Source organism: Amaranthus tricolor, chromosome 5 (genome assembly GCF_026212465.1).
Source record: "Amaranthus tricolor cultivar Red isolate AtriRed21 chromosome 5, ASM2621246v1, whole genome shotgun sequence".
NCBI lineage: Eukaryota > Viridiplantae > Streptophyta > Magnoliopsida > Caryophyllales > Amaranthaceae > Amaranthus > Amaranthus tricolor.
The window spans coordinates 16,319,868-16,346,868 of NC_080051.1; the positions used below are offsets into that span (position 1 = coordinate 16,319,868).

Genomic DNA, 27,001 nt, shown 5'->3' on the forward strand with positions numbered 1-27,001 from the left:
TGGGTCGGATAATTTTCGGTTCCGGGTCGGATTTTCGGGTCGGGTTTGTTTTGAACAGCTCTATTCATTCTACATAAAATATTCTTACCTATCTTTGACTTTCTTCAAGTTTTTCTATATAAGAAGACACTCGATTAAGTTAGATAAGAATTTGATCATTTTTAGCTTTTAGTTCTTCCTATTGTTTTTGAAGACCTTCATTTGCCTTTTCGAGATCTTCATTTCTTTTTTAAAGTTGTGAAAGAACTTCATTGCTTTTTCTCTTCATTTGCCTTTTCGAGATCTTCATTTCTTTTTTAAAGTTGTGAAAGAACTTCATTGCTTTTTCTCTCAATAGACACTAGGTAAGATTTGACACTCATTACTTCACTCGAAATAACACTACCATTACCTATCTTGACCTTCCTAAGTTGAGCTTGGAGGCCAAAGATATGGTTTCCAACTACAGGTTGTTTAGATTCTTCCAGTATCATATATTAACTTATTAAAGACTTTTCGTCTCAATTAGCAAAAGATATTATGATTAATTGCTTATTACATTACATGTCATAAACTCTTGAGTGCATATACCATCCACATAACCACCATTCTATTTAATGTGTGATCTTTTCCGTCATTCTAAACTAATAAGTTCTCTTCCATACTCCTAAATCTATGTTAAGTTGGTAGAAACTTCATGAATGTATGCAATGTGAAACATGACCGGCAAATAAGAAAAATTAATAACTAAACCATAACTTTGTGAGCCTGTCGTACGCACTTGATCTTGCCTTCCACGAATTCTTTTCCATAGCGATGACAATGTCTGACAATATTTTATTGTTAGTGTTTTCAAGTTTAAAATAAAAAACTTATTTTTGTATCTATTAAAAGTCATTATTAATTGAAATTAAGGTTATCATGATCGGGATTCTACCTAGGATCGTTGAGGGTGTAGGATCGAAATAGGTAGAATCGGAACGTAGGTTGTGTGATCCTACATATATGCATTAATGTGCTTTGGATTACAAATTATTAATTATATTTGTTCTCTTTTTAAGTTTTAAGATGTAAGTAAAAATTTATTTGACTTCATCTATTAAGTTTTGGAAAAAAATATACTTTTAATAATCAAATTTAAATTGCAATCAAGAAAAACTTGAATTTTATTAAGGTATTGATATAGTTATTTTCAATATATATTTATATGTAAGTGAAATGTGTAATATATGAAAAATTTTACGACTAAAACAACCTATGTAGGATCGAATCATTGGATCGTAGGATCGTAAAATCATATTATAATCCTACCACCTGAATTCTTTAGTTAAGTAGGATCATCCGATTCTACCACATTAAGATTCTATCTTCGATCTGGATCGATCGACTATTTTTGGATCGTAAGATCGTAGAATCGTAGATTAGAATTGGGATTTTGATAATTATGATTGAAATAAATAATGATTAATATAGCTTGCAATCATAAAAAGAAGTGAAATGTTAATAAAAAGAATAATGAGTTATAATGAGGGAAAATGAAACCATTAATAATTTAATATGAAATAATATATTTGATAATCTTTTAGTAAAATATGTTGGATAAATAATGTTATTTTTTTTCTAAAAAGCTATCCTAAAACTGAAAGATTTATAATGTGAAGAAATTTATACTCCTAAAATTTCCTTTTAAAGAAATTGGGAAGAATAAATAAGACCGATGGGAATAATTATATAATATTTGGAAAAAATTATCTAGAATAATCCAACATTTTCATGATTTTCCTATAATAATGCCATCTATTGATTAACCATGAATAATTTCAACTTTAAAGGATATTTGGCTAGAGTAAACTTGGTAACCGACCTACTGTAGTAGGTAATTCACCAAAAAAAACAAATTAAAAGTTAATTTTAAAATAGAAAAAAAATTTTGAAAATTTACACAAAAAATTCAAAATATTAAAAAAATCATAAATTTTTTTTAATATTTTTTTCGACATTTTATTTTAATTTATCTTTTTTTAAAAAAATAAAACTTACTATAGCAAGTCATCCGACCACCGGGTTTAGTCTACGAAAATATTCTTTAAAATTGAAATTATTTATGGTTGATCAATAAATAAAATTTTTGTAAAAAATTACGAGTATGTTGAATTATTATATATTTGTGGTCATAATTAGCCGAGGATCTTATAGAACCATCCATCGTCACCATCTCAGCTTGCAACATTGTATAACCCCAAATTAAAGAATTTGCATTACTTAGCTTACCATACTAATTCTAGCAAACATCATTGATCCACAAATATAGTTAATTGATACAATTTTTGACCTAGATTACTCTCCTATATTCCCTCTAATATGAGTCATAGATTTTTTCTCCCTTCATCACTATGCAAAACAACTTCACAAATCCTAGTTCTTTCAAGTTATAACAAAAATCACCATTATGACTTTCCAAGTTCCTATCTTTATCCCTTTACATTTCACCTTCAAACCCAATTTCTATGTCCTACTTCTATCCCAATTCTTAGATGTTGTTATGGTAGCCATGTATTTGATTTATTGGTTTTGGGTTCTCATTATTTGAAACCCAGTTGCAGAAATTCAAGAACAAAGCAAAGATATAGCTTTTCTGTAAATGTTAGAGCAACTTCAAGAGAAACCCCATATGAAGTTTTGGGTGTTTCTCAATCTGCTACACCTAATGAAATTAAAAGGGCTTATAGAAAACTTGCTCTTAAATATCACCCAGATGTCAATAAAGAGGTAATCTTTTTTTGTAACTTATTAACATTATAATTTGAAACTTTCTCTTTTTGGTGTTGATGAATTGAATTCCATGATTTAATTGTTTATAGGGTGTAGTGATTTTTTAATAATTATGATTTTTCAATGAAGGATTCTTTTTCTTGGGTTGAGTTTTTGGATTGAGTAAGATTTATGATGCTGGTGGGTTGAGGTTTTGGATTGAGTTGATAATTATATAATCTGGCTAATTTGATGGAATTATGTTTCCGGATTAGTATTTGAAATTTGCCAAAATTTCAGCTAGAATGATAGGGATGTGAGTTTTGCTTGTTTAGGATCTAAGAGCACTAATGAGGTTTTAACATGTGTATAATATATCATTGATTAACTTAAAATGAATGCAATTGCCTGATTTTTAACTAGTGTATTCAATAAGGTGGAATATGGTATTCAACCTTAACACTGGTTGGATAAGGAAATTGAGGGAAAGGAAGGGGAGGGAAATGGAGGGATCAAATTTCGTTCATCTGGATACCAATTGGGCAAGGGAGGAAAATAAAGGGAAGAGAATTGGAAGGAGGAACTGCTTCACATTTCAGACAAAATAAATCCTTCTGTCATTGGTAAGAGTTAGTAGGAAACACACCAATCTTCCCTCCCTTCCTTTCTTCTCCATCCAGGAAGTACCAAATCAGCTAATGTGGGACTTGATCACCTCATTGCTCACACTATGGCATACATATTAGAGGGAAGTAGTGAGAGTGCAATGGGGGATGAACAATTAAAGCTTGGGTCATTGATTGAAGCAAGAAGAGGGGTGCCCAGGGGTTGCCACGATCTGACCAGACCGCAAGCAGCTACGTTCAACTGGTAGCGATTTCTGTTTTGTTATTTCCTTGGTGGGTGCGTAATATACTATTGTTAGGTTTATGCTACTGTTTTAAAGGATCTAAATAAGCTATAGAATAGTGTGGAGGGTAGTATAATAGGGAAAAATAGGGTTCGAGTGCTTTAGTGTGTCTTCTTGTACTAGCATGAGTGAGTTGCATTAAAAGTGAAAACTTTGAGATTGAAAGTGTGTGTTCAAGCCTTGTGGGAGTTATTTAATTATTGTGTTGTAGAATGGTTGATGTATACAATCTATTTTGTGCCTCACTTACATTAGATGTTAAAAGGCGATAAGTTGTAGAACTTTTAATCTATGTTTGGATGAAAGAAGAAAGAGAGAATGAAAGGGGCAGGAAATAGAGGGATAACATTTCCCTCATTTAGATATCAAAAGGAGAGGGGAGGGAAATAGAAGGAAAGAAATTGAAAGGAAGAAGTCTCTTGCATTTTGTACCAAACAAATCCTTCCAACATGGGAAAAATTTAGGAGGAAAATTCAATAAACTTTCCTTCATTTTCTTTCCCTCCCCTTCCCTTACCTTCCTTTCCCTTCCTTCGTTCCTAAAACAAATTAGCCATAAAGAATGCATGCAATGCTTACAGATCACCAGTGATTGGAATAACCTTTTTCTCAATGAAATAACGGTTCTTATGAGGTTTTAGCTATGTTATATTAGCTACATTTCTCTGATGTTCAGACTGATGTTTGATTTTCCAAGTTTACTTGAGAATAAGCAATTGCCAGCCTCTTTTACTAGGATGTTAGAGATTTAGATTTCAGAACAAGGAAATATCTTAGTTGCGTATTTCTCAATTCTTCGTGTGTACTAGGTCTAGAACTTCGCAATCTTTTGGGATTAACACTTTGGCATTGTTGTTGTTGTTGTACTAGGTCTAGAACTTACGTAAATGATCATCTCAATTTCACCCAAATGGGTCAAGGGTTTGATAGTTAGGCTAGATTGTATGCAGGATTTATTAAGATATTGAAAAGGCGTGTGTGGGCAGATAAACATTCCTGTAGATTGATGCGTAGGTAACTATACGCATACGAATAATGCGTGACACTTCCTTCGAGCACGGAGTCTTTGTAATGCTGATCCCACTATCTCAACTTTGTAGTTTTGTGCTAAAATTACTTCGCTGTGTACAGGCAAATGCTCAAGAGAAATTTATGAGGATAAAACATGCATATAATACATTGATCAACTCTGATTCTCGAAGTAGATATGACGCTGGAAATCGTAAATCTGATTTTTCCTACTCGTCTTCTGGTAGAAACCAGAGCACCCAAGAAGAGGAGGAATTCTATGGATTTGGTACTTCTTGACTTATATTGATTTGAATCTTGTTTTTGTTTAGGTGATCAAGTATTTTATGTTAAGGCGATTGTTTTAAAGGATTGAAGTCTTAAAACACTAGAATGAAATAGCAGACCACTGTTAACATGAATATAAGGAAAAAAAAAAACATAATTGTAAAACTAAATAATTTTTGTTTTGGTTATTAGCTGCTGTTCTTGTCAAAAATAAACTTCCAAATTAGGAAGCCGCTTGAATGAATGTCTTCATTAATGTATTGGTAAATCTAAGAGTTACATGCTCATTGGTTTAATATTTTGATTGTTGAAATGCAGTGTCGTTCCTGATAATTTTTAGGCCCTAGGCAAAAATAAAAAAATGGCCCTTGTATAAGTATAGTTTCAGTTATTTTTTCTCCAACTATGTAGTTCAGTAGTCATGCGTTTAACTGAAACATCTAATACTGCAAGTTCGATCTATAATAGATGCCACTTGTGTAAATACTAGTTTTAATTATAAGGATAAGGATTAACTCAATTTGGGCCCCCTCATGAGCTGAGCCCTAGGCGATTGCACCCAAAACTACCCTTAGGAATGGTCTTGTTGAAATGTGAACGTAATACCATATTGCTATATATAATCACAAATTCTTGTATGAGACAGTCTCACCATAAAAGCACCTTATACATGAATTGAATAGCCTAACTAAAACAAATTATTAACAATGGACTCTTTGTTATGAGATCGTGTCACTGAGAGACGGTCTATCACAAGAATAGTTCATATATAATAGGCTTGTTGCCCTTATATTTGTCAAGTAATGAGCACACTACCTTACCTTGTGACATGTCTTGTCTGCCTAGGGTTGTAGGAATATTTTCTTATACTGAACCCTTTCTGTTGCAGGTGAATTTTTGAGGGATGTCCAAAATACAGTAGGTAGATTGATCTTCCTGACTTACAAGCCAGACTGATAATCTTGTGCTATATCTCCTGTTCTACTGTTCCCTCTATTCATAACTATTTTAGATGGTTATTAAGTATGCTTGTCCTAGCCGTGGATAGGAATGGTTAATAGGGCAAGTCGGTCCAATAGGTTAAGGGTTGGGTTGTATTTGTTAGACTATTAGCGGGGTGGGTTATTATTGGGTTTTAATTTTGAAGTGTTAATAAATGGCTAACAAAACCCATCTGAGTTTTTCCGTAATCTCCAAGATTTCAAACACTCCCTAAAAGGCTAAAACCCTCACTTCTCACTTCTCTTCTCGCCAAACCAAAATTATGCAACAATGGCAAATTGATGGAACATTGCTTGCTCACAGTAGTTTCTCCTTCTCTAACTCTTCCACATGTTTTACCTCTGCTTCTTCTCCAACTCAGAGGGTCCATAATGGCCTATTTCTCACAAATGGCGAATTGATGGTATATCGTTCACCAAGTTATCGTTCCCATCAATTCAGATCGAGATAATGTGCTGACTTTCTAAAGGCTCCAGATATTGCTTGAAACCCTCTATAGGTTGTAGTTTTTTACTATCAGCACAATATGTGTTTTAAAAAGTGCGCCCATGGACCTAGGTGTGAGGCGCTAAGAGATGACCACTTAAACGCCTCCTTGAGTCTAGGCGCAGTGCGATACAAGAGACTCTTCAAAGGCATGCCTTTTTGTGCTTCGTATGCCTTGTGCTCATCGTGCTCCTCGTTTATGCCAATTGCGCTTTTTGATAAATAACATGTCTTTGCCTAATATTACTGAAATAACCTTCAATTCTTAGATGTTTATTGAATGGAAAGCAAAAATATACCCCTTATCTTGCTCTAGAGAAAAAATATGGATCGAGAAACGGAAGAGCAAAAATAACCATCTTCACTTAAACTTGAAATTGATGTCTCGCCCTGCACTGGCCTGCTCAAATCCACTTGCTCTGTCCATTAACCAGGTGTTGCCGTGAACGACAAATTATAATTCATTGGTAATGGAAGTAATTGATGTTAAATGTGACGGATAATATGAAACATACGGAATTCCTAATGAACTATGGTTATGTACTTAAGAGGAGTAACTCGTAGGGGTCGCTTGTTATTTCCTGCAAAATTTAACTGTCCAGCAGATTAGCTTTCAATTTTTTTTTTTTCGGTTTCCTTATTGGTGAATTTTGGGTTCGATGTTACAGGTGATTTCTTTAAAGATCTACAGGAAGAATTTCAAAGTTGGGAAGCAAATGCCTCATCACAAGGTAAACCAAAGAGCTTATGGGAGGAATTAGCGGTGAGTCTCAATTCTGTACATTCTCGTTTCTTTTCCAGATTCAAACTTGCGTCAAATGTTGATATGAAATCGGCTGCAGGTGGTGGTAGCCGAATAGAATATTTTTGGATATGATGTAATAATATCTGTCACAGGAAATAGGAGAAGAGTTTGTTGAATTTTTGGAGAAGGAACTTAACATAGCTGATCAAGATTTCGGAGTTGAAGCGCAAACAGGAAGTTCTAAAGCTCAAAGTACAAATAACGTCGATAGTAAAATGAGTGATAAAAACAGCATTGAGGAGAGTATTGATGAGATTGAAGCTGCTCTTGCTCAATTGAAGAAAGAATTAGGTCTATAGCATTTTTGCTTTCCCAATTGTGCCGTATATTCAACGCAAACATGTTCTTATTAGTAAGAAATGAGAATCGGGTATTGTATTTTAAAAGGCGATATTATATGCTTTTGTTTCGACATCAAAGATCACATTAAGGGAAGTATGGATGATTTGAACTGAATGCTCTATTGTACAAGGGGAAAAAAAGAAAAAGCCGTTCTAATGAGCTAGCTATATTCCTAATATCCGCCATTCACCCTCACAAAAAGCACTACTTATTTCTCTATTATACATGAACCTATCAAAAACTAAATCAACTTGAATTAACTAATGCGTCGAGCTTAAAACCTTTCCCCGAACCGGAAGAATAGTGCTCCAGTACCAGAATTGTGGTCAATAGCATACTCGGCTCGAACAAGTCCTAGCTTCACGCCAGCTCCATAAGATGAGCCCTTGCCCATTCTCCTATAAACTTCAGTTGGATTACCCTTGACGTCTTTCGAGCTACCAAGATCGTTTCCATGTTCCACAAAAGCGTAAACATGTGTGTTTTTGACAGGTACCCGCAGTTCAGCAGCAAGCTGCAGTAAAAACACACAAATGAATCAGTCATTGGACCATGGTGTCTCATTTTCTCGCATCTGGAACCCACCAATAACTTTTACATTAAAAAACATCGCCATCGTGTTCCATTTTCAACCACACGGCATTAGATACATACATCTTTATCTCAGATTTCACAGCTAAAAGCATAAAGGTTAGCCAACTACAAACTCTTACCTCAAGAATGTTTCTCGCTGCACCGAGTTCCCCCATGTTGTAGCCCCTAACAGAATATGGTCCCCCAAGGGTGAAAGCTTCATAGCTCGGAAGGTCTCCCACACAGCCACCATAGTGACCATGAAGAACAAGAACAGGTGGTGGTGGTTTCCCAGCGCCTTCTTCTACTTGCTTCAGTTGGAGGAACTTTGTAAATGTCAGTTGATGCCGATTGAAAAATGGGAATTTACTGCCTATCCCAAGCCCTTGGTCTACCTGCAACCAGAAGACAGATATCAACCGAAATACTCGCACTTCACGGCATATTAAAGCATTAAACAATCTCCCATTATCATGGGCGGATTTTATAGATTAAGCGAGTTCGACTGAACCCATACTAAAATCCAATGAAAATTGATCCCCATACATGAATATTCTTGCCAATTGTTTCCTAACGTAGAAACGGTAAGTGAGGGAAGGTTTGAGCTCCATACCTCTTTTTTTGTTATTGTGATTTCTCCTTTGGACGCTCAAATCATAATTTAAAATTTGGAATTTTAGACAATTACGTTTATTATCTAATTTGTTATATTAAAAAAATCCTAATAACAGACTGTTTCTGCTCGTGTAAAAGGTCTAAGGCTTCAACATTGGCAAGTGCTACAACGAGACAAGTTTCATAAGAAAAAGGCATTGGACATAATGACACAAGGAGTTTTGAAACTACTTAGCAATTTTGGTTGTCATTCTGCAAAATTTTGAATTAATACAAGCCACAAGAATTTCTCTTTCTTTTACGAGGAAAATGGAAATAGATTAACTATACATCTAGATAGAATTTAGAAGCAAATAGAGGTGTTCATTCGGGTGATCAAGTCATTTTCGGACGGGTATCATTTCATTCGGTTGTTTTTCGGATCAGTTATTTTTCGGCTGCGTGTTACGACGAATCACACTCGGGTCGAGTCGGTTAGTCACGGTTCGGTTGGAGATCGGTTATTCGAGCTATCGGGTTAGCATCGGTTCGGTGTCAGTTGAAGTTCGTGTCGAGTGTCAACCGGTCTCAGGTTATCATCGATTACTAATTGATTCGGTTTTATCAGGTTCGGGTTTTTTTTTTAAACAGAATTCGGCTACGTATTACTAATTACTATCAATCAAGTCCATATCAAATTAAGTTGTTAGTCATTTTTTAATTGATGCCAAGATTTCCTTTACTTAAAGCAAAATAGTTAAAATGCGAATCAATTAATAAGTATTATTACTTTGTTACTTTTACTTGTTTGACCGGAAATTAAAATTATAAAGTTCTATCAATTTTCATCTAATTCGATTAAAAGTAGTTAAATAAACATTGACCATTGATTATTAACTCTAAATATATGAAACCATGTATTTATAAAATTTAATTTATTAAAATATCTAACACTTTATTAGATTGACTAATAAGATCATTGAATATGAGTTTATCATACTTTTATGTAAAAAATTGGTTCAGATTTACAACAGTTCGATCTAAAATTCGTTCGGGTAAAATCGGTTTAGCCGGATCGTGTTCGATTTCGCGCATGATTCGGGTTGGATATGACTCGTGTCGGTCATTATTAGGTTCGGGTGATCTCGATTAACGGTTATGTGTCGGTTACAAAAATCGATTACAGCTCGGATTCATCTTTCCCATTTTCGGTTGTCAACTGGTCCGGGTACAACTTTGGTTCGGATACTATCGGTTTGATAAACCTAAAAAGGGAACACATTTTCGGATCGGCTTCCTTTCGGTTTTGGTTCGGATTTTCAGGTCGGGTCACTTTTAAACAACTCTAGAAGTAAAGAGGGGAGGAAATAGAGGGAAATAGAGGGATACATTTCCTTCATTTGGATACCAATAGGAAAAGAAGGAAAATGTAAGGAAGGGATTAGAAGAACTCCTTCACATTATTGACATAAAAAATCCTTCCAACATTAGGAAGATTCGAAAAGAGGTACATCAATCTTCCTTCCACTCCTTTCCGTTTTTCATCCTTTCCCTTACTTTCCTTTCCTTCAAAATACTTTATTAAAATATTTCTTTCAACTCTCCATATAATACGCTTTTTTTCATCCAACTCTTGAAAACACACCCACTTTGTACTTGTAGCAATTCTCCGCACTATGTTTGGATAAGATTTTACAAGGAAAATGAAGAGAAAAGGGGAAGGAAAAAAAAGGAAAGGAAAGGAAAAGGAGGAAATGATAAGAAAAGTTTTCCTTTGTTGATAAGTTGATAAAGGAAGGCAAAGGAAGATAAAAACCATTTTCCTTCCACATGTTTCACTTTTAGAGAGATTTGATCATCAACAAATTAAGGGAACTAATCCCTTAAAATCCCTTCCTTCCAAATCCACCCCCTTCAAATATGTTATCCAAAAAGAGGAAATTGTATTCCTCAAAATCTCCCCCTTTTCTTCCCTTTCAATTCGTTCAATCCATACAAAGTATTAGGGATCAAGGGAGTAATTAATAGGTAGACTATATTTTTCACACTTAAAGGCTTTACGTTCAGGAGAATCAAGAATGGGTATATCAGTCAATACTCCAATTGTCTTGGTTGTATAGCTAAGTGCTTTTTAAATTCTTTGTCCCACTTTTTCTTTTGTAAATTCCCATGAATGCTCTTCATCAAATCACACCCTCCACTTATGACTTAAGTATAATCTTATCACCTTAAACCCTCTAACCCTCTCCTCCATTCCAATTTCCACCGGACAGACATCACTTAAATAGTAAAATGACATAGATGCACCTGGGGAACGCACACCTCATGGCCCAGTTCCTTACAAATTACAATATGACCTCACCTTGGCTTGACCTGTTTGAGGCGCACCCAGGAAACTCACACCTTTAACCATTGTCCAACCAATTTGTCATCGCAAATCTACCTCAAACACCTAAACTGAATCATTACGCTTGAAACCAACCATAGCCACCGCAAGAAATTTAAAATGAACACAATAATCAATCACATTCATTAAATATCAATCCCAAAGTTACGAGAAACATAAGCAATTAACTCAAAATCCATATCCCCACAAATTTCAAGTTTTAATTTGTCTAACTTGAGTTCTAAGGTTTTGAGGCTGGAGTTTTCGCGGCTGAATAGACCATACAACATAATCAAGACCGCATCATTGTATTGTAAAGGTTTTTGAGCTTCCCACGACCAAAATATAGGCTGCATTAACCGCGAAATCATCTGCAATGTACTCCGATCGATAGACCACCAAATGGTTGATTAGAAGCTTCAAAAATAGAGTACAAAAAAAGTAGAGCAAGGAAAACAACACTATAGTGGAGCTTGTGGTTGTTATGATGCTCATGGATATATAGGTGGTAGTGGCTAGTTGATGGTCTTTTTTTTAAGAAGGCATAAATATAAGACATAAAGTTGGATAAGATTTCATATATAACAGCCTCTTCAATCAATGGAAATAGAGGCAAACCTTAATTGAGAGGTGTGTTTTAAAAAGGGCGTCTCGACATTACACGCTAAGAAGAAACCACAAAAGAGCCTCCACAAGTCTAGGCGCAGCTAGATACATGAGCCGAGCTAGAGGCGCACCTTTTGTGTGCCTTGTGCATCTTAGGCTTCGTGAGCCTTGTGGATACTGATTTTTATTTTTTATCAAATTCAAATTTTGCTTTTGCAAGAGAATGACTCAGACCCAACAATGGTAGAATAAGATGTAAAAGATGAGTGAAAAACAGAGGATAAACAAGAGAACAATCAAACAAGCAAGACAATGTGTTTATGAGGTATCTAATGATACCTCTCCCTCATAAGATGATTACTTTCATTAATCTATTCAACAATACATTAATGACTAACCAAACACACTTGAGAACAAGCTCTCAAGATAGTGATTCCATTCAACAATGGAGATCACCCATAACCTAATACAATGAAGAAGAAAGCTCTTTTGGTGTTCTATCCCTAGCTCTCTCTAGTGTATTAGCATTCCTCACATGCTCCTAATGATGTTCTAAAACCTCTATTATACAGCCCATGACATATTAGAAACCCTAGGACTAAACCCATGAAGCCCTAGGAAATCCCGCACCAAAACTGAATACGCGTCAGTTTTGGGGCCTGATGCTCACCAAAACAGAACCTGCTGATCCTCTATTGATGAGCTACTCGACCGAGCCACCCTTGCTCGACCAGTTGAGCAGCTCAATTCAAACCCTGCTGCCTTGTGTTGAGCCCATCAAGCCAACACCTTCACTCAAGGTTGATTTCGCACTTGCTCTAACAATCTCCCCTGAAGGCCAAATCTACCTCTATCATCATATGCCACCTTTCTTGGTGTTCCAATCACAACCTCAACATATGATTTAGGTCTTGGCTCCCCATCAAGACCAAACCCGTCATCAACCTTCTTTGTGCACCACCTATCATTGTGGCCACCATCATCAAATGTCACCCTCCGTGACTTAGGCCTTGCACCCCTCTCAACATGATGCAAACCTCTGCTCCTTAGCAACACATGGCCATTATTGCCCATCACACCCTTCAAGTGCACCAAACACCCCTTTGCCACCTTCAAGACTCCATCACTTTGAGTCTTCATGGTGTACCTAATCTTCTCTAATCTCCTCAATGAGATTAGATTCCTCATCATCTTTGGAATGTATCTCACACCCCTAAGCTTCTTCACAATGTCATTGTGCATTCTCAAATGCACCTTACCAATGGCCTCAATCACAACTTTCTCACCACTAGGCAAGGTCACCCTCTCATGCTTATAAGCCATCACCCTTGTAAACAAGCTCTTATCTCTACAAATATGATATGGGTGTACGGAGTCAAACACCCAATCACCATCATCATCACACTTGGCCAATAGCACATGACCGTCCTCAACATTACCCTTGGCCTTCTTCACAAGGCCCTTATCAATGTTTGAGAGCTCATTCTTCTTTGCAACCCCTTTCACCAAAGTCGTTGCCTTCCTCAATTTCTCAATGGAGCTTCACTCTTCTTCCCTTTGAGCTTCTCTCCATCACCAACCTCCATTGTTGGCTTCTTCATCTCCCTCAAAAGCTTCGTGCTTCTAAGGTCCTTCTTCAACTTGTTGCAAGTGTATTGAACATGGACTCTCTTGTGTCAATGGAAGCACACTCTATCCCCATACTCAACCCTTGCCTTCTTGATTCTGATTTCCTCTCTTTTGATGGATTTCTCTCAATGACCTTTCCATCCCTCATAGATAGAGTATAATCAATCTCCATACCAACCCCCATGGATGGTACTTCCACAACAATGCTACTACCCCTAATAGCTCACTCTAGTTTTTCAACTCTCAATAATAAAGACTCTATCATTAGCCTTTATTCTACCACCATTGTTAATAAGCTCTCCTCTCTTGAGAACTCCACTAACAATCTCTCCATCTCTTGATTACCTGCTGATTTTATCTCTCCTAAAGCTTCAACAAACCCTAATGGTTTCAACAAAACATCCAAACACTTCTCAACTTTACCATCTCTCTTCTACCTATCTCCAAGCTCTCCCTCGCTCAATACCCCAAGAAAACACACTAAACTCTGATACCAATTGAAAGAGAATGGCTCGGACCCAACAATAGTAGAATAAGATGTAAAAGATGAGTGAAAAACAAAGGACAAACAAGAGAACAGTCAAACAAGCAAGACAATGTGTTTATGAGGTATCTAATGATACCTCTCCTTCAAAAGATGATTACTTTCATTAATCTATTCAACAATACATTAATGACTAACCAAACACACTTGAGAACAAGCTCTCAAGATAGTGATTCCATTCAACAATGGAGATCACCCATAACCTAATACAACGAAGAAGAAAGCTCTTTTGGTGTTCTATCCCTAGCTCTCTCTAGTATATTAGCATTCCGCACATGCTCCTAATGATGTTCTAAAGCCTCTATTGTACAGCCCATAACATATTAGAAACCCTAGGACTAAACCCATGAAGCCCAAGGGAATCCCGCAACAAAACAGAATACGCGTCAGTTTTGGGGCTTGATGCTCGCTCGACCGAGCGCCAAAACGAAATTTGCTGATCCTCTATTGATGAGCTGCTCGACCGAGCCACCCTTGCTCGACCAATCGAGCAGCTCAATTCAAACCCTGCTGCCTTGTGTTGAGCCCATCAAGCCAACACCTTCACTCAAGGTTGATTTCGCACTTGCTCTAACAGCTTTAATACCCATTTTCTTTGTACTGAAGTATTAGAAGAGAATAAATTTTCATTTGGCATGGCAGCACATCCTCTTCTTTCTTCTTTCATTTGTCTTCTTTCTCCTTAACTTTTCTTCATTAAGATTTGATTTTTCCTTCTACTGTGTTTTAATCTTCCACTGCCCGAATTAGATTTTGAATATGATGAAAAGGACGTTTTCTATGAAATAAGAAAACGAGGAAGATGAATGCATTGGAAACTTGTTTTCAACAAAGATTTGATTTTCCTTTTCTACTCCTTTAAATTTTCCAACGCCTTGAAACTTGCATAGCTTTTTATAAAGTGTTGTATTGTTGACATTACAAATATTAAACTTGTATCATGCATGTTCCCTGTATTTCTTTAACTGTTATACTACGTTTTAATAATTAATATTTCCTACAAAATGGCAACATCGTACTAGTTTCTTTAATTTGATAAGCAATTATAGTAGGAGTGGTGTGGTGATGTATCAAAGTAAAGTAATAATTTAATGTTACAACCCAGTTTGTTTTTAACCTTTTGAAATACTCAAACCACAAATATGAGTATAAATTTAATATAGAATAATTATACAATACATTTTATTTCTCTTTTCATTTGTAGAACATTTAATCTAGAATTATTATACATATCTATTTTAAGTTTTGTTTTAATTGTATTAGTATATTTTTTTATTATGTTTTTTTATCTTATGACATTATGTGTTAAAATAATGCTTACCGCAAGGATAATGAATGTTTTCAAGCTTGTATGCTATAAGCTATTATAATATGAATGTCATGTTATAAATATTAAATATGTATTAAAATTGATTTTGCAGCTTTTAAGCGAAAAAGAGCGTCGCATACAAAAAGCACGAGCCTTCTTGCGCTTTGCCCCTTGACTCCAAGGACCTTTTGCATCTCACACCTTTTAAAACTAGTTGAGAGACCCAAACGGTCCCAACCCCCTTGAAAATTTTGAAAAATCGTATAAAGCAAAATATTGTATATGTATAACTAAAATAAAAAAAAATGTGGATTTGAGGTTAAGAGTATAGTTTTTAACCTATACATAGAAGGTTCAAATCCCCCCCTTAAAATTAATTTCTCTGCCTCCCTCTAATTTATGGGCAAGATATGCCACTAATTAGAATACGGTATCTCAAAAGAAATAAAACTTAAGCTACTCCAATCGAATTCAGCATTGGATCTTTATGCATAAGTTATTATTAAGGTTCACCAGCGTTGAAAGTACAAAAATAAAACAATAAGGATGGATAAGAGTTACCTGAAACACATTTCTGTCACCAACTATAGCTCCATTAACAAACTTTGTATTATCTCGTGTAATATTTGCTTGTGTGAAAACTATACGATCAACACCAGTTTCACTTAACGTTGTTGGAGGTCCGTCAGCACTAATTCCACCATTTGGCAAAATTCTTTGGCCAGTTGTGGCAATATGGCTGCTTTCATCCCGTGTTGTTATCTCTTCACATACGAGCCCATAAGTAAATTTGCTTTGTCGTGTGAAATTCTGGAAAAGGAACATAAATTTGTAACCATTATGAGCAGAAGAAATAAATTCAACAACACTACTTGCGTTAAATTCAAAAAAGATTGCATACCAACCTCAGTAATATTTGCTTTCACACCTGATCTATCAACCCAAATAGGAGGAACTTCATCTAAGCCGGGGCCACCGGTAAACACAGGACTCAACTTTCTGCTATTAAAGCAACTAGTTTTGAATGTTCGGTTGCGTGGATTATATACACCATCGATATATGGATGCACATATTCAAACTTGAAAGAAAGATCATCCTGAAAATCAAAAAGTCGTTAAATTCTAAAGAATAAAACAGAAGGAAGAATGGAAAAAAAGTTGCACTTATTTCCTGAGAAGAATACTGATATCTTGTTAAAGTTAAGCAGCAACAAGTCTGCAACAACATTCCACAACCCCAATGCATAAAGTGATTCCCATCTATGATGGAGTTGTTTTTATTGACCCTTGGTAACAAACATCATGTGCCACTTCTCATAAATAAAAAGTGCGAATGATTTGATGAGCCATTTTGCAATAGCCCATTATAATCTGAAGTCAAAGAGCTATAATTCTTTGGCCCCATCAAAATAAGGGACAATAAGCAATAATAACTCTGACTAAAAACAATCACCATTCACCACTAAGAACAGAAGATGTAAGGTAAGACAGTAGGAGAAGAGAGGAAGCACACAAGAGAGCCGATCAAATTTCATGAGCCAATTTATAAGGCAGCCCTTCTTTGAAGGACAAAATATAATAACCCTTTTAGGGTGAGAACTGCAAAAACCTCAATAAAGCCTTAAGAGATCACATTCAAAAGTTTAATACCTGTGGATTAAGGAAGTTACTAGTGGTTACTGAACCAAGAAATGATCTATTGAGACCTTTGATGTTTCGATGTTCAAAAGAGACGGTCCCACCTGGTTGTATAGAAGCCTGATGCATCACATGTTTAGCAAAATGTCTAGTAAAAACTTAATACATTAAACATAATGATATTAGTAGGAAATAATTATGAAATTTACCAGTGTTGGACGACCTTGAGGCCCAGGAACAATACTCCACTCTGTACTTACTTCAGCTGACTTTTGATCAAGTTCCTTAAGCTTAATCTCAACAATAATCCCCCCTTCATTCTTTTCATCTGGGCGAGGATTCACTTCAATGTTTGAAAATAATCCCAAAGAGTTTATATTTCTCAAAGCTTGCTTGCCTGCTTCTATGTTAAAGACATGGCCCACTCTAAGCTGCAAAGAATAGACACCACATCGAACTATTTGATCCTTCGTAGAACATAGGAATACTATATTACAACACACTTGTTATGTTAATTTAAAAATGTTCCTTTGTATTTTTCTTGTATAGATCTATTAGTAAACCTAATGCCCAAAGATCCTAAACAAAATGCAAGTAAAAATGTATTTTGTTTTTTTGTTCGAACATCCATGTTTAATTCCAATTACAATGATAGAAGTTGTATAAACTCTTGTGTGGACTTGGACACCTAGTACATACTAAAATCAGTAATTTTTTAGCTTAACATGCTACTAGGCTAGTGGAATAGAGAATAAGGAGTGTGCGTTAGAGTGTGGGTTACAGTGGAGAATACGGAGTAGTGCACATCAAAATTATTGTATACTTTGCCAAGAAGTTGAGACTCGTACAGAGTACATTGACTCGATATACTATTGGCTTAATTTATGTCTCTAATGCTTATCTATATTCAAAATTTGACGTGGAACAAGCAATTATGCAACAAGTGCATGGCACTACAAAAACATAGCATTTTTAGGCCACTGACAGCTCAAGCTGAACCATTCATCTGCTATCACACATAATTGAGGAAACAAAAACTCCTCTCAACGCATGACAAAGCTGGCATTCCACTATTTGACATTCACATTCTAAACTGTGGACAAGGAGGAATGCTACAAAAGATGAACACAAGTTTGATGATGTGCAACAAACAACAAAAAAACATTACCTGCTTAGGCAACTCCCTCCAGACAACCGGAAATTTTGTATTCCCTTCAACTACATTCCCAAGTTTATCCTGGAACTGAATCAACAACTGAGTAATATCCCCTTCCACCACCTCACAAACAACTTCCTTGGTATTCAAATTCCCAAAATTGACCACTTGAGCACACGCATATCCCTCGTCATGGTACCATTTCTGAACTGTATCCCTAATTTCCTGAAGCAACCTCGCAGAAACCAGTCCCTTATCCATCAATATCTTCCTCACATCTCGGTAAACTGCAGGTGGCAAAAGACATGAACGAGCCTTTTCAATCCTCCTCCTATAATCCTTCTCCTGGCTAATATAAAAATCCAGGTTCTCTTTTACAGTCATATCAGGATCCATCTCAACTGTCTTTGTTTGTGGCATTAACCCCACGTTGATGCACCTAAACAGAAAAAAATTAAGGACTAGTTTCAGTTTTTTGCACTAATAATCCAATTTACTCGTAAACAAATTTCTAAAAATGATTCCTCAGGGAGCTAGAAAGGAACAATTAAACTGAAGTGAACATTTATGATTTGCATATCAAAAAAGCTAAAGCTGCGAACGGTTCATTATTGTCATAAACCTAGAATTCCTTCATCAATCACAATAAATATCCAAAAGAAAAAATAGAGCACATAAATTCTATTCACCCCTGAAATAACAAAAAAGTTTTGAACCCCACATTACATAAACACGTTAACCCTTTCACTTTATCCATTATATTTGAACTACAACTTCCTCAAAACTTGTCAAAATTTCTCAAATTGTGTCATTGTATGACCTACATTATGATCAATTCCAATAACCCAAATTATACATAAAAAGTTCAATACCTTAAGCAAAATCCAATCTAAAAAAACATAAGAAAACCCTTAATTTCCCAGCAACATACAAAATGATAACACTTTCAAAATGATAACAAATTTAGCATATACCCAAAAATAAGAAAACAAAAAGATCAATACTTGAAGCAATAATCAATCCCAAAACTCAAAAATGAACCCCATAACAAAACAAACCTGAATTTTACAGCAACATACCAAATGATAACACTTTCAAATAATTCATACATTTCAATAATATTAACTGAACATATACCCAAAAATAACAAGATCAATACTTGAAGCAACAATTAATACAAAAACTCAAAAATGAAACCCATAAAAAACAAACCTGAATTTCTCAGCAGCTTGCCAAGTACTTTCAAAGAAATTAATAGAAACTTTAATAGATCCATCAGGATTAGTTTTCCCTTCTAAATCAACCTTCTCAAACATTCCACAAGTAACTAAAGTTTCAAGCTCTTTCTGGAGTTGTGCTTTAGTATATACACCACCAGGTCTCAAAGAAACCATCTCAAAGAATGAATCTTCAGTACCAACAGTGGTACGAGTTCTTTGATCAAAGAAGAGTATGTCGGAAACCTTATATTTCTTAAACCCACTTAATTTATTTAGTTGAACAACAATATTAGCTGGTAATCCATGAGCATCCCAATTCTCAGAACCACCATCATTATCATCTTCTGCTAGAGCTTGAGGTGAGAGAAAACGTGACCACCATGAGTTACCACCACCGCTGCCGCCACCACCACCACCACCTCCGCCACCCCCATTGTTGGAACCTCCATTTCCGCCAATGAAGAAGATGAGGAGACCAATAGGAGAAGAGATGATAAGGGCTTTGGAAATTGGGTGAGAAAGGATTGAGTTAAGGGGATTTGAGAAAGATGATTGAAGAGAGCTTTGAAGAGAATGAGGTGGATGAGTGCGAGTGGTGTTAGAAGAAGAGGTTATGGGATTGGGAGTGGATATGGAGAGGTGGGCATTGTGAGGAAGGTGAAGAGAAGAGTGAGTTTTGGAGAGGCGAGAGGATAATTGAGAAGGTGAGGATAATGGGGTGGAGTAGATGGCGCCTGCAACGGTGAAGGCTGCCATTGATGGGTGGATAAGGAAGGAGGAAGAGAGGCGAGAGGAAGAAGAAAGGGGGAGGGATTTTCAAGGGTTTAAGAGAAAAAGGGAGAAAAGGGTACATTGAGTGTAGACATCAACATTACTCTTTAAATTTCACAAATTAAAATTTGACAAATTTTATAATGGTGAAATTCTTTTTTTTTTTTATGTAGTAGATAAACTTATTTTTTAATGCATATAGTAATCTTGACCTTTAGATTTTTTATTTGAAAGCACTCTTAATGGTGTATAAAAAAATTTATTCATCAATCTTTCTCTATATTTTTCCTTTCATTCACATTATTTTTTTGTGTGGAAATTTTTACTACTGAATTTTATCGCATTCATGAGGAAAAAGTGTCCTCACCACTCTCTCCTATTTTATATTTTATCCCACTTTATTTTCTCTCTTTATCCAAAAATATTAATAAGACAAAAAGTAATTCATAAAATATTATTAAGACAAAATACCAATACAACAAAAAAAACTAAAAATAACAAAACTAAACTAATAATGTAAACATTAAACTACTTGAATACTAATTTTATGAAATTAGAGAGAAAAGGTGTCAAAAAATAGAAAAATGATTGTCTATTTAATGAGAATTTTTTTTATGAACACAAATTCTTAGTTGAGACCGTCATTATAAAAAACGCCTTTTAAATGGGCCGGCCCATTATTAATATAAAAATAACTACCAGAAAAACACGCGTTATGTAATTCTATTTAAAGTTGGTGTTATAACTTATTGAAGTTGGTATTATATCCTATTAGAGTTGGTATTATAACCTATTAAAGTTGGTATCTCCAAATAGGCTATAATATCAACTTTAATAGGTTATAACACCAACTCCAAATATCAATTTTAATAGGTTATAATACCAACTTCTATAGGTTATAACACCAACTTCAATATGTTATAACACCAACTCCATATAAGATCAAACGCGCACGTCAGTATTTAGATTTTTCTCTTTTTTTATTTGTTGGGCTTGTGTCTGGAGAGCCATCTCTTATAAAGACGGTCTCTCAGGAGAGGCGCTGTTTTATGAATGTTGGTATGTTTTAATTTTTTTTGAGTCTTTAAAATTCATAAATTCGGGTCAAAAATAGAAAAATGAGTATATTTTTTAATTAGTGTTGGGGCTCACTGTGAGGAAATCCCAAAATTTTCCTCTGAGTTATTTTTTAGGAAACATTTGAGTATTTTTTTTTTTTTTTGGATTTCACTACTGGGATGCATTTCCACTCAAAAATTTCCAATCAAATAAAGTTTGTCACCATTGGGATAGCTCTAATAGACATAAGAAAAGTTTTTTTTAAAAGAGTTTACGGTCTTTTTATCAACTTAATGATATTTTTTTTAGAAAAACAAACATCGTGATCATTCAAATTAACCACATATTTTGAAATCAATAAAATATATTAATGAAAAAAGACTAAAGACAAGTGAATTTATGTTGTAAATAAATTCACTTTTAAATAATATCATTATTCATATCAGTAAATATTTATAGCATCCGTGTTTTATACGGGAATCTATAGTTCAGTATAAATAAATACTTAATTTAACGAATAACTTAATATTTTGTCTACCACATTGAAAAGTTAAAAGATCAAGGTCACCACGTGAATTTAAACAATATTTGTAGAAAAGCCAAAAACTCAAGGTCACCATGTGGAATTTCCTTTAAAATTTTTATCTACTATGGGGTGTTTGGTAAATGGCTTATTATTTAGTTTTTTTGTTGGCTTTCGGTTTTAGATTTGTTGGTTGGTTAAACAGCTGAAAAAAGTGTTTGGTAAATGGCTTTTAAGCAAAAATTAAAAAGCTACTCTAGTTATCTGTTTTTGTTGGCTTTTTGGTTTATTAACCCACTTTTTCTCTAATACACATCCAATAGTCTATACCTAGATTTACTAAAAATCTTCATAAATAGCCAATTTTTTAGCTAGCCTAAAATATATATATATATATATATATATATATATATATATATATATATATATATATATATATATATATATATATATATATATATATATATATATATATATATATATATATATATATATATATATTAGTGAATCGTATAAGATTTTCATTAATTATGTTTTTTCTTATATATTGAGAAGTATAAAATCAAATCCAAGGTAATTAATATACAAGTATATTTGTAATTTGTTAGCTGATAAAAGAACATAATAAATAATCTACAAGGGGCAACATCCTTCTCACCTTGCTTTTTTCTATTTAAAATTTTCATTTTTATTTATATTTTTAAATGTGAGCATTTCTTTATATAATCATATACTCTATTTAGATAGTTTTTTCTCCTCCAGAGAAAAGGTTAGGAAGAAGGACAAATTTTTAAGAAAAGAAATAGGATGTATGTAGGCTAATGTTTAGGAAGTTAGTTATGAAAATAATGGTCTAAGTTTAGAAGGTGCACATTTATAGCCTACCAAATGGATCTGTTGAAGAGAATGCTTCCACATATTATGCCATTTTGTTTTTTGAGGACTTAAACTCATTATTGCCCTATCAAATAAGGACACCCTAAAGTTCAACTAATGACTAAAATTATTCTTCATTCTTTCCATATTTTAAACTTACATGTGATAATTTTCTAGAATTATAATTTAATTTATCATTTTGCTATCCAAATTATGTCTCAAGTTAATATGCAACATAATGAAGGAACATCCAAAACTGTTGAACAACTTCTTCACTGTAATATTATCTGTTACATGTAATTGTTTTTTATTATCATATTTTCCTTTTAAATCTACAATTGAAAATGACATTTTTTTTCCATAATATTTCATTAAATTATTAAATTAATACGAATAGCATGAGTATTGTTTGGTGTTATTATGGAATTAGAATAGTACCCTTTTTCTAAATAAAAGGAAATTATGTGTGCAGCTGATAATCCAACTAGTTGGAATACATGCCAAGAAGATGATCATTTGCATCAAGGAAAGAAATTATCTGTTTTTGGCAAAGTAAAAGAAAAGGTTAAAAAATGGAGACAATTAGCAAAAAAGAAATTTGGACATGATGATTGTCATACACCATCATGGGGAGTTGCTTTGGAAGATTCTAAAGTCCAACATGATGAACATGAGAATGTTGTATCTCAAGGTATTGTATTTGTCGCTTTAACCCTTTTAAGTTTTTAATTAATTTCTTTCAATTCAAAAACTAAATGGAAAATACTAAGACAAGGTTTAATGAGACATAATAACAGTTTATTATTATTAATGACTCAACAATACATTAATGAACTAAATTCTCGCACACTTGTGTCTCGTTTAAGGTATCTTTCTTTCCCATTCTTGCCTCGTTCAAGACATAAATCAAGGCCTTACTTGTGCACTTTCTTACCTTGTTTAATGCACTCCTTTTCCACTCTCTTGATCACCTCGACCATGGAGTGATGCAAATCCCAACCCCTCATATCCCATTGCATACACATTATCCTTCTCTAAAGTGCAAGACATGGCATGGGCTATGAGATAATCAAAGTCATCTCCCACACTGACAGGTTTGAAACTTGACACAACAACAATGATTATCAGTGTCAGGGGCGGAGCAAAGATTTATGAGGCCCTATTCAATTTTTTGAATATTTAGGAAAATGAGCCTTTAGACAGATACACTTACTAATTTATTCCCGAAATTTTAAGGAGACAAAACAAAATAAGGTAAATTGAATAAAAACACTCAAATTTATATTAAAAAAATTCAGTTTAGCAACCTATTCACGCTAATAATCAATAAAAAAACTAGAATCAATGTAAGATGTTTTCACATTATGAAACAATCATATTAGAGTCTATACACATTTGAAGAAGAAAATTAGAGCAATGTCTATAGTACCAATAACTAAATAAAATAAAAGATTTTTATTAGATCAAATCATTCAATTATATAAAAGAACAGAAAAATTGTAAATGATGGTTTTATAGAGCTTATCAGATGAAATAATTTTAGAGGTTAAAATGTGATTATAGGACATTCAAATCATGTTTATAATAATATGCAATTGTATATTCCTTTAAAATTTTTATTTACAAGTATTTTATACTAACAAATTTTGTGCATTGCACGAATTTGTATATAAGTATAAAATAATTTAAGTACTCTTAGGTATATATTTATTATCAGCTAGTCTTGTATTAGATCGTATCATTATAAGTTGGACCAATATAATTAGAATATTTGTCTAATTAATCACTTTAAAATTATAAATGATTATTTTAAAGTTATTAGTGATCATTTTAAGATCGTAAATGAATATTTTAAGATTATAAGTGATTAAATATATATGTTGAAACAACCCAATACATTCACCAGATTTGTTCTCTTAGTAAATCCAGAATGATTGAAGTTAGTTTATTCTTTTTCAGCATATCCGAATCCGAAGAGTTCCAATGAAGATAGCAAACAGATTGAAAGCACAGATCAAATGAAAAGTGTTAAGCAAATAATGAACAGCGGTGCTGGTCAACACCTATCTTCCCTAAAGTTGAGTACACCAAATCATCCTGTTCTTGCCAAAAGCCAGTCAGATACTTTTGGAGATTATACTTCCAAATCTGAAGCTAACACAAATAATGAAGAAGCCAGTCCTCGAGCCTTAAGCTTAGGCACTCATTTAAGAGTAAAACACTCTAGTCCAAGTAGGTTCACACTTGATACTTTGATTGCTCAAAGAAATTCCAAAAGGCATAAAGAGATCAAAAACGAAGATTCTAGAACCCAGAAAGAGAAGCTTCAAGAAGAAGAATGTTCTAGTGCAAAGAAGGGTGATGAGTTGGATGAAGAAGAATCAAAAAGAAAGAATATTGATGGGAATGATGAAGAGGATAATAAAGGAAGTGGTGGTGTTTCGGTGAAAGAATACTTGAAAACAAAATTAGAGCCAGGAGAAGATGAAAGGGCATTACGTCAGGTGATAACTGAAGTAATTAGTCCAAGAAGGAATCCAAATGAAAAGGGTATTGTGGAGAAAGTAAGAGCTGCTGTCACTATGTTGATCCAAGCTCAGGAACCTTCTTTTTCTTCTTCTTCTTCTTTAACCAAGACTCAGATTCCTGTGTCCACCAATGCATGTGAAGGTATTAATACTTATATATATGCTACTAAATTAAATTACTCTGCTTTTGTTCTATATGATGTTGAATGTGAATGGAAATTAGGAAAAATTAAATCTATTAAATAATGTTGGATATATTATTTTATATTAGATTATAAAAAATATTAAAATAAAGTTTGTAGATAAAATAAGAAAACCACATTAATTAAAAAAATATTTAAATAAAATTAGTGAAAAATATGTAGAATTTATAAGCAATATAAAATATTAAAATGAAAATGAAGTTAATGGAAAATACCTAGAGACTATAAAAATGAACTAGCTAGGTTTAATTCTTTTCAAAATCTATGATATAAATATATTTTTTTAAAACAATAATAGAACAAACTAAAATAATAAATGAGAATATCATTTAGTAAGGGAGGGAGGGAGGGAGGGAGGGAGTATATTGTAATTATATATCCAATTAGGATCTTATTGAGATATCTGGTTACCATGTATGTGTATGCTGTTTTCTTTACTTTAAGGTTAATATTGTAAGTATGATATGATACCATCATACTCAGTAATTTTCGCTTATAAAATTAAGGTTCGAGGGTAGATAACATACAAATTATATCTATACTCCCTCGTAAGAGAGGAAGTCAGGAATGTGAATCATGTCAAGAAAGTAATTAAAATCACCGAGTATGTATTATAAATCCCTGTGGTTTCCATCATAAGCAAAATAAAACATACCATATGAACCAAATATAAAATAATAAATACCTACTTAGAAACATAAGTAAAACTAAGGTGGAAAAAAAATTAAATAAAATAAAACGGTATACTAAAGTGAGGATGAGAAAAGAGATTTTCAAAAGTCTAGAACTCGAATTTGGCGTCTCTAACTATTCCTATTTCTAGTCAGGTCCTCAGAGAAATGCAACTCGCGCAAGTTTATTTTAATTTGTTCCTCCCACGTTCTCTTGGGTGGTCTTTCTCGACTTCTCTTATCATCCACTATGACGTTTTATATGCTTCTCAGGGGGCATCAACAATCTTTCTTTGCACATGCTCAAACCATCTCAACCTATTTCACACATATTCGCAAACAATAGGGCAACTTCTAACCTCTTCTAAACTCCTCATTCCTTATTCAAACCAATCTTGTGGGCCTACTCATTCACCTAAGCATTTACATCTCTACTACTTTCATCTTTTATTGATAGGACTTCTTAACGGGCCAATATTTTATCTCATACAATAACGCAAGCCTAATTGCAACTCGATAGAATTACAATGAATACACTAAAATAAAGATACAAAGCTATTTATTATTATAATAGTAACTTGAATAACAAGATATTTTAATATGCACAAATCACCTCAATCTGGTTATGATTTAAATTACAAAACACAAAAAGAGATCGCATTTTTTCATTCTAAGTTTTCAAGCCACCCAATTCACTTCCCCTTTTGATTTTCAACCAAACAAGCTCATTAGTAGATAGTGCTCGACAAAATTAACCTAGATAGTTTCAAATAAAAAGTCAAATTAAATAGGTAATTTTGACAAAAAATATTTATTCTATGTAGTTTTGACAAAAAGTCAATATTTATAGAAGTATTTAACAATAAAACTTATTTAGGTAATTCTCACAAAAAGTTAATTTTTCTAGGTTTTTTTGTCATCATGTTTCTAAATAAAGGAAGTAATGGTCAATGAAGAAACTTGGTATTAAGCTACTAACTCAACATCATTAGTCGGTTATCAATTATTACAGACTTGTCTAATCTATTCTTTTAAACTGCAGTTGAGGAAGAAAACCATGGAAGGATGTTGCAATCTATTTAAAAGAAGACATTCTACTTCTCAATCTACTCCAAATGTTGAAAAAAAAGTTGTCCCCTAGAAA

General features: G+C 33.8%; 3 protein-coding genes across 5 annotated transcripts; 2 read left to right on the plus strand and 1 right to left on the minus strand.

Moving 5' to 3' along the window:
- The first annotated feature begins 2,185 nt into the window (after positions 1-2,185).
- On the plus strand, positions 2,186-7,685 carry LOC130814097 (chaperone protein dnaJ 20, chloroplastic). 2 transcript variants are annotated; one of them, XM_057680098.1, is made up of 5 exons: positions 2,186-2,748; positions 4,772-4,937; positions 5,826-5,858; positions 7,093-7,187; positions 7,322-7,685. In XM_057680098.1, the coding sequence occupies exons 1-5, from the start codon at positions 2,341-2,343 to the stop codon at positions 7,526-7,528; spliced, it is 909 nt and encodes a 302-aa protein (XP_057536081.1). In that variant the 5' UTR covers positions 2,186-2,340; the 3' UTR covers positions 7,529-7,685. The 2 variants fall into 2 exon arrangements, with proteins under 2 accessions (XP_057536081.1, XP_057536082.1); XM_057680099.1 differs by lacking the exon at positions 5,826-5,858 and having other exon boundaries at positions 2,192-2,748.
- On the minus strand, positions 7,653-20,101 carry LOC130814096 (protein TOC75-3, chloroplastic-like). Its single transcript, XM_057680097.1, has 8 exons — positions 19,219-20,101; positions 18,019-18,445; positions 17,060-17,281; positions 16,863-16,970; positions 16,118-16,309; positions 15,774-16,022; positions 8,285-8,539; positions 7,653-8,085 (listed from the first exon to the last, which is right to left on the minus strand). The coding sequence occupies exons 1-8, from the start codon at positions 19,980-19,982 to the stop codon at positions 7,846-7,848; spliced, it is 2,457 nt and encodes an 818-aa protein (XP_057536080.1). The 5' UTR covers positions 19,983-20,101; the 3' UTR covers positions 7,653-7,845.
- LOC130814099 (uncharacterized) lies at positions 8,534-27,001 on the plus strand. Of its 2 annotated transcripts, XM_057680101.1 has the most exons (5): positions 8,539-8,728; positions 8,898-9,366; positions 22,928-23,146; positions 24,415-25,125; positions 26,900-27,001. In XM_057680101.1, exons 4-5 carry the CDS (start codon positions 24,474-24,476, stop codon positions 26,938-26,940), a joined length of 693 nt encoding a protein of 230 aa, XP_057536084.1. In that variant the 5' UTR covers positions 8,539-8,728; positions 8,898-9,366; positions 22,928-23,146; positions 24,415-24,473; the 3' UTR covers positions 26,941-27,001. The 2 variants fall into 2 exon arrangements, with proteins under 2 accessions (XP_057536083.1, XP_057536084.1); XM_057680100.1 differs by having other exon boundaries at positions 8,534-9,366.

Bases quoted from the DNA above. Each gene is read 5' to 3' on its own strand.
- LOC130814097 (XM_057680098.1), top strand. From the start codon at position 2,341: ATGAGTCATAGATTTTTTCTCCCTTCATCACTATGCAAAACAACTTCA. The intron at 2,749-4,771 runs GTAATCTTTTTT...CGCTGTGTACAG, and splicing joins ACCCAGATGTCAATAAAGAG to GCAAATGCTCAAGAGAAATT. The intron at 7,188-7,321 runs GTGAGTCTCAAT...TATCTGTCACAG, and splicing joins GCTTATGGGAGGAATTAGCG to GAAATAGGAGAAGAGTTTGT.
- LOC130814096 (XM_057680097.1), bottom strand. From the start codon at position 19,982: ATGGCAGCCTTCACCGTTGCAGGCGCCATCTACTCCACCCCATTATCC. The intron at 16,310-16,862 runs GTATTAAACTTT...TTTGATTTTCAG, and splicing joins GTAACTTCCTTAATCCACAG to GATGATCTTTCTTTCAAGTT. The intron at 16,023-16,117 runs GTTGGTATGCAA...TTCCTTTTCCAG, and splicing joins TGAAAGCAAATATTACTGAG to AATTTCACACGACAAAGCAA.
- LOC130814099 (XM_057680100.1), top strand. From the start codon at position 24,474: ATGAAAAGTGTTAAGCAAATAATGAACAGCGGTGCTGGTCAACACCTA. The intron at 25,126-26,899 runs GTATTAATACTT...TTTAAACTGCAG, and splicing joins GTCCACCAATGCATGTGAAG to TTGAGGAAGAAAACCATGGA.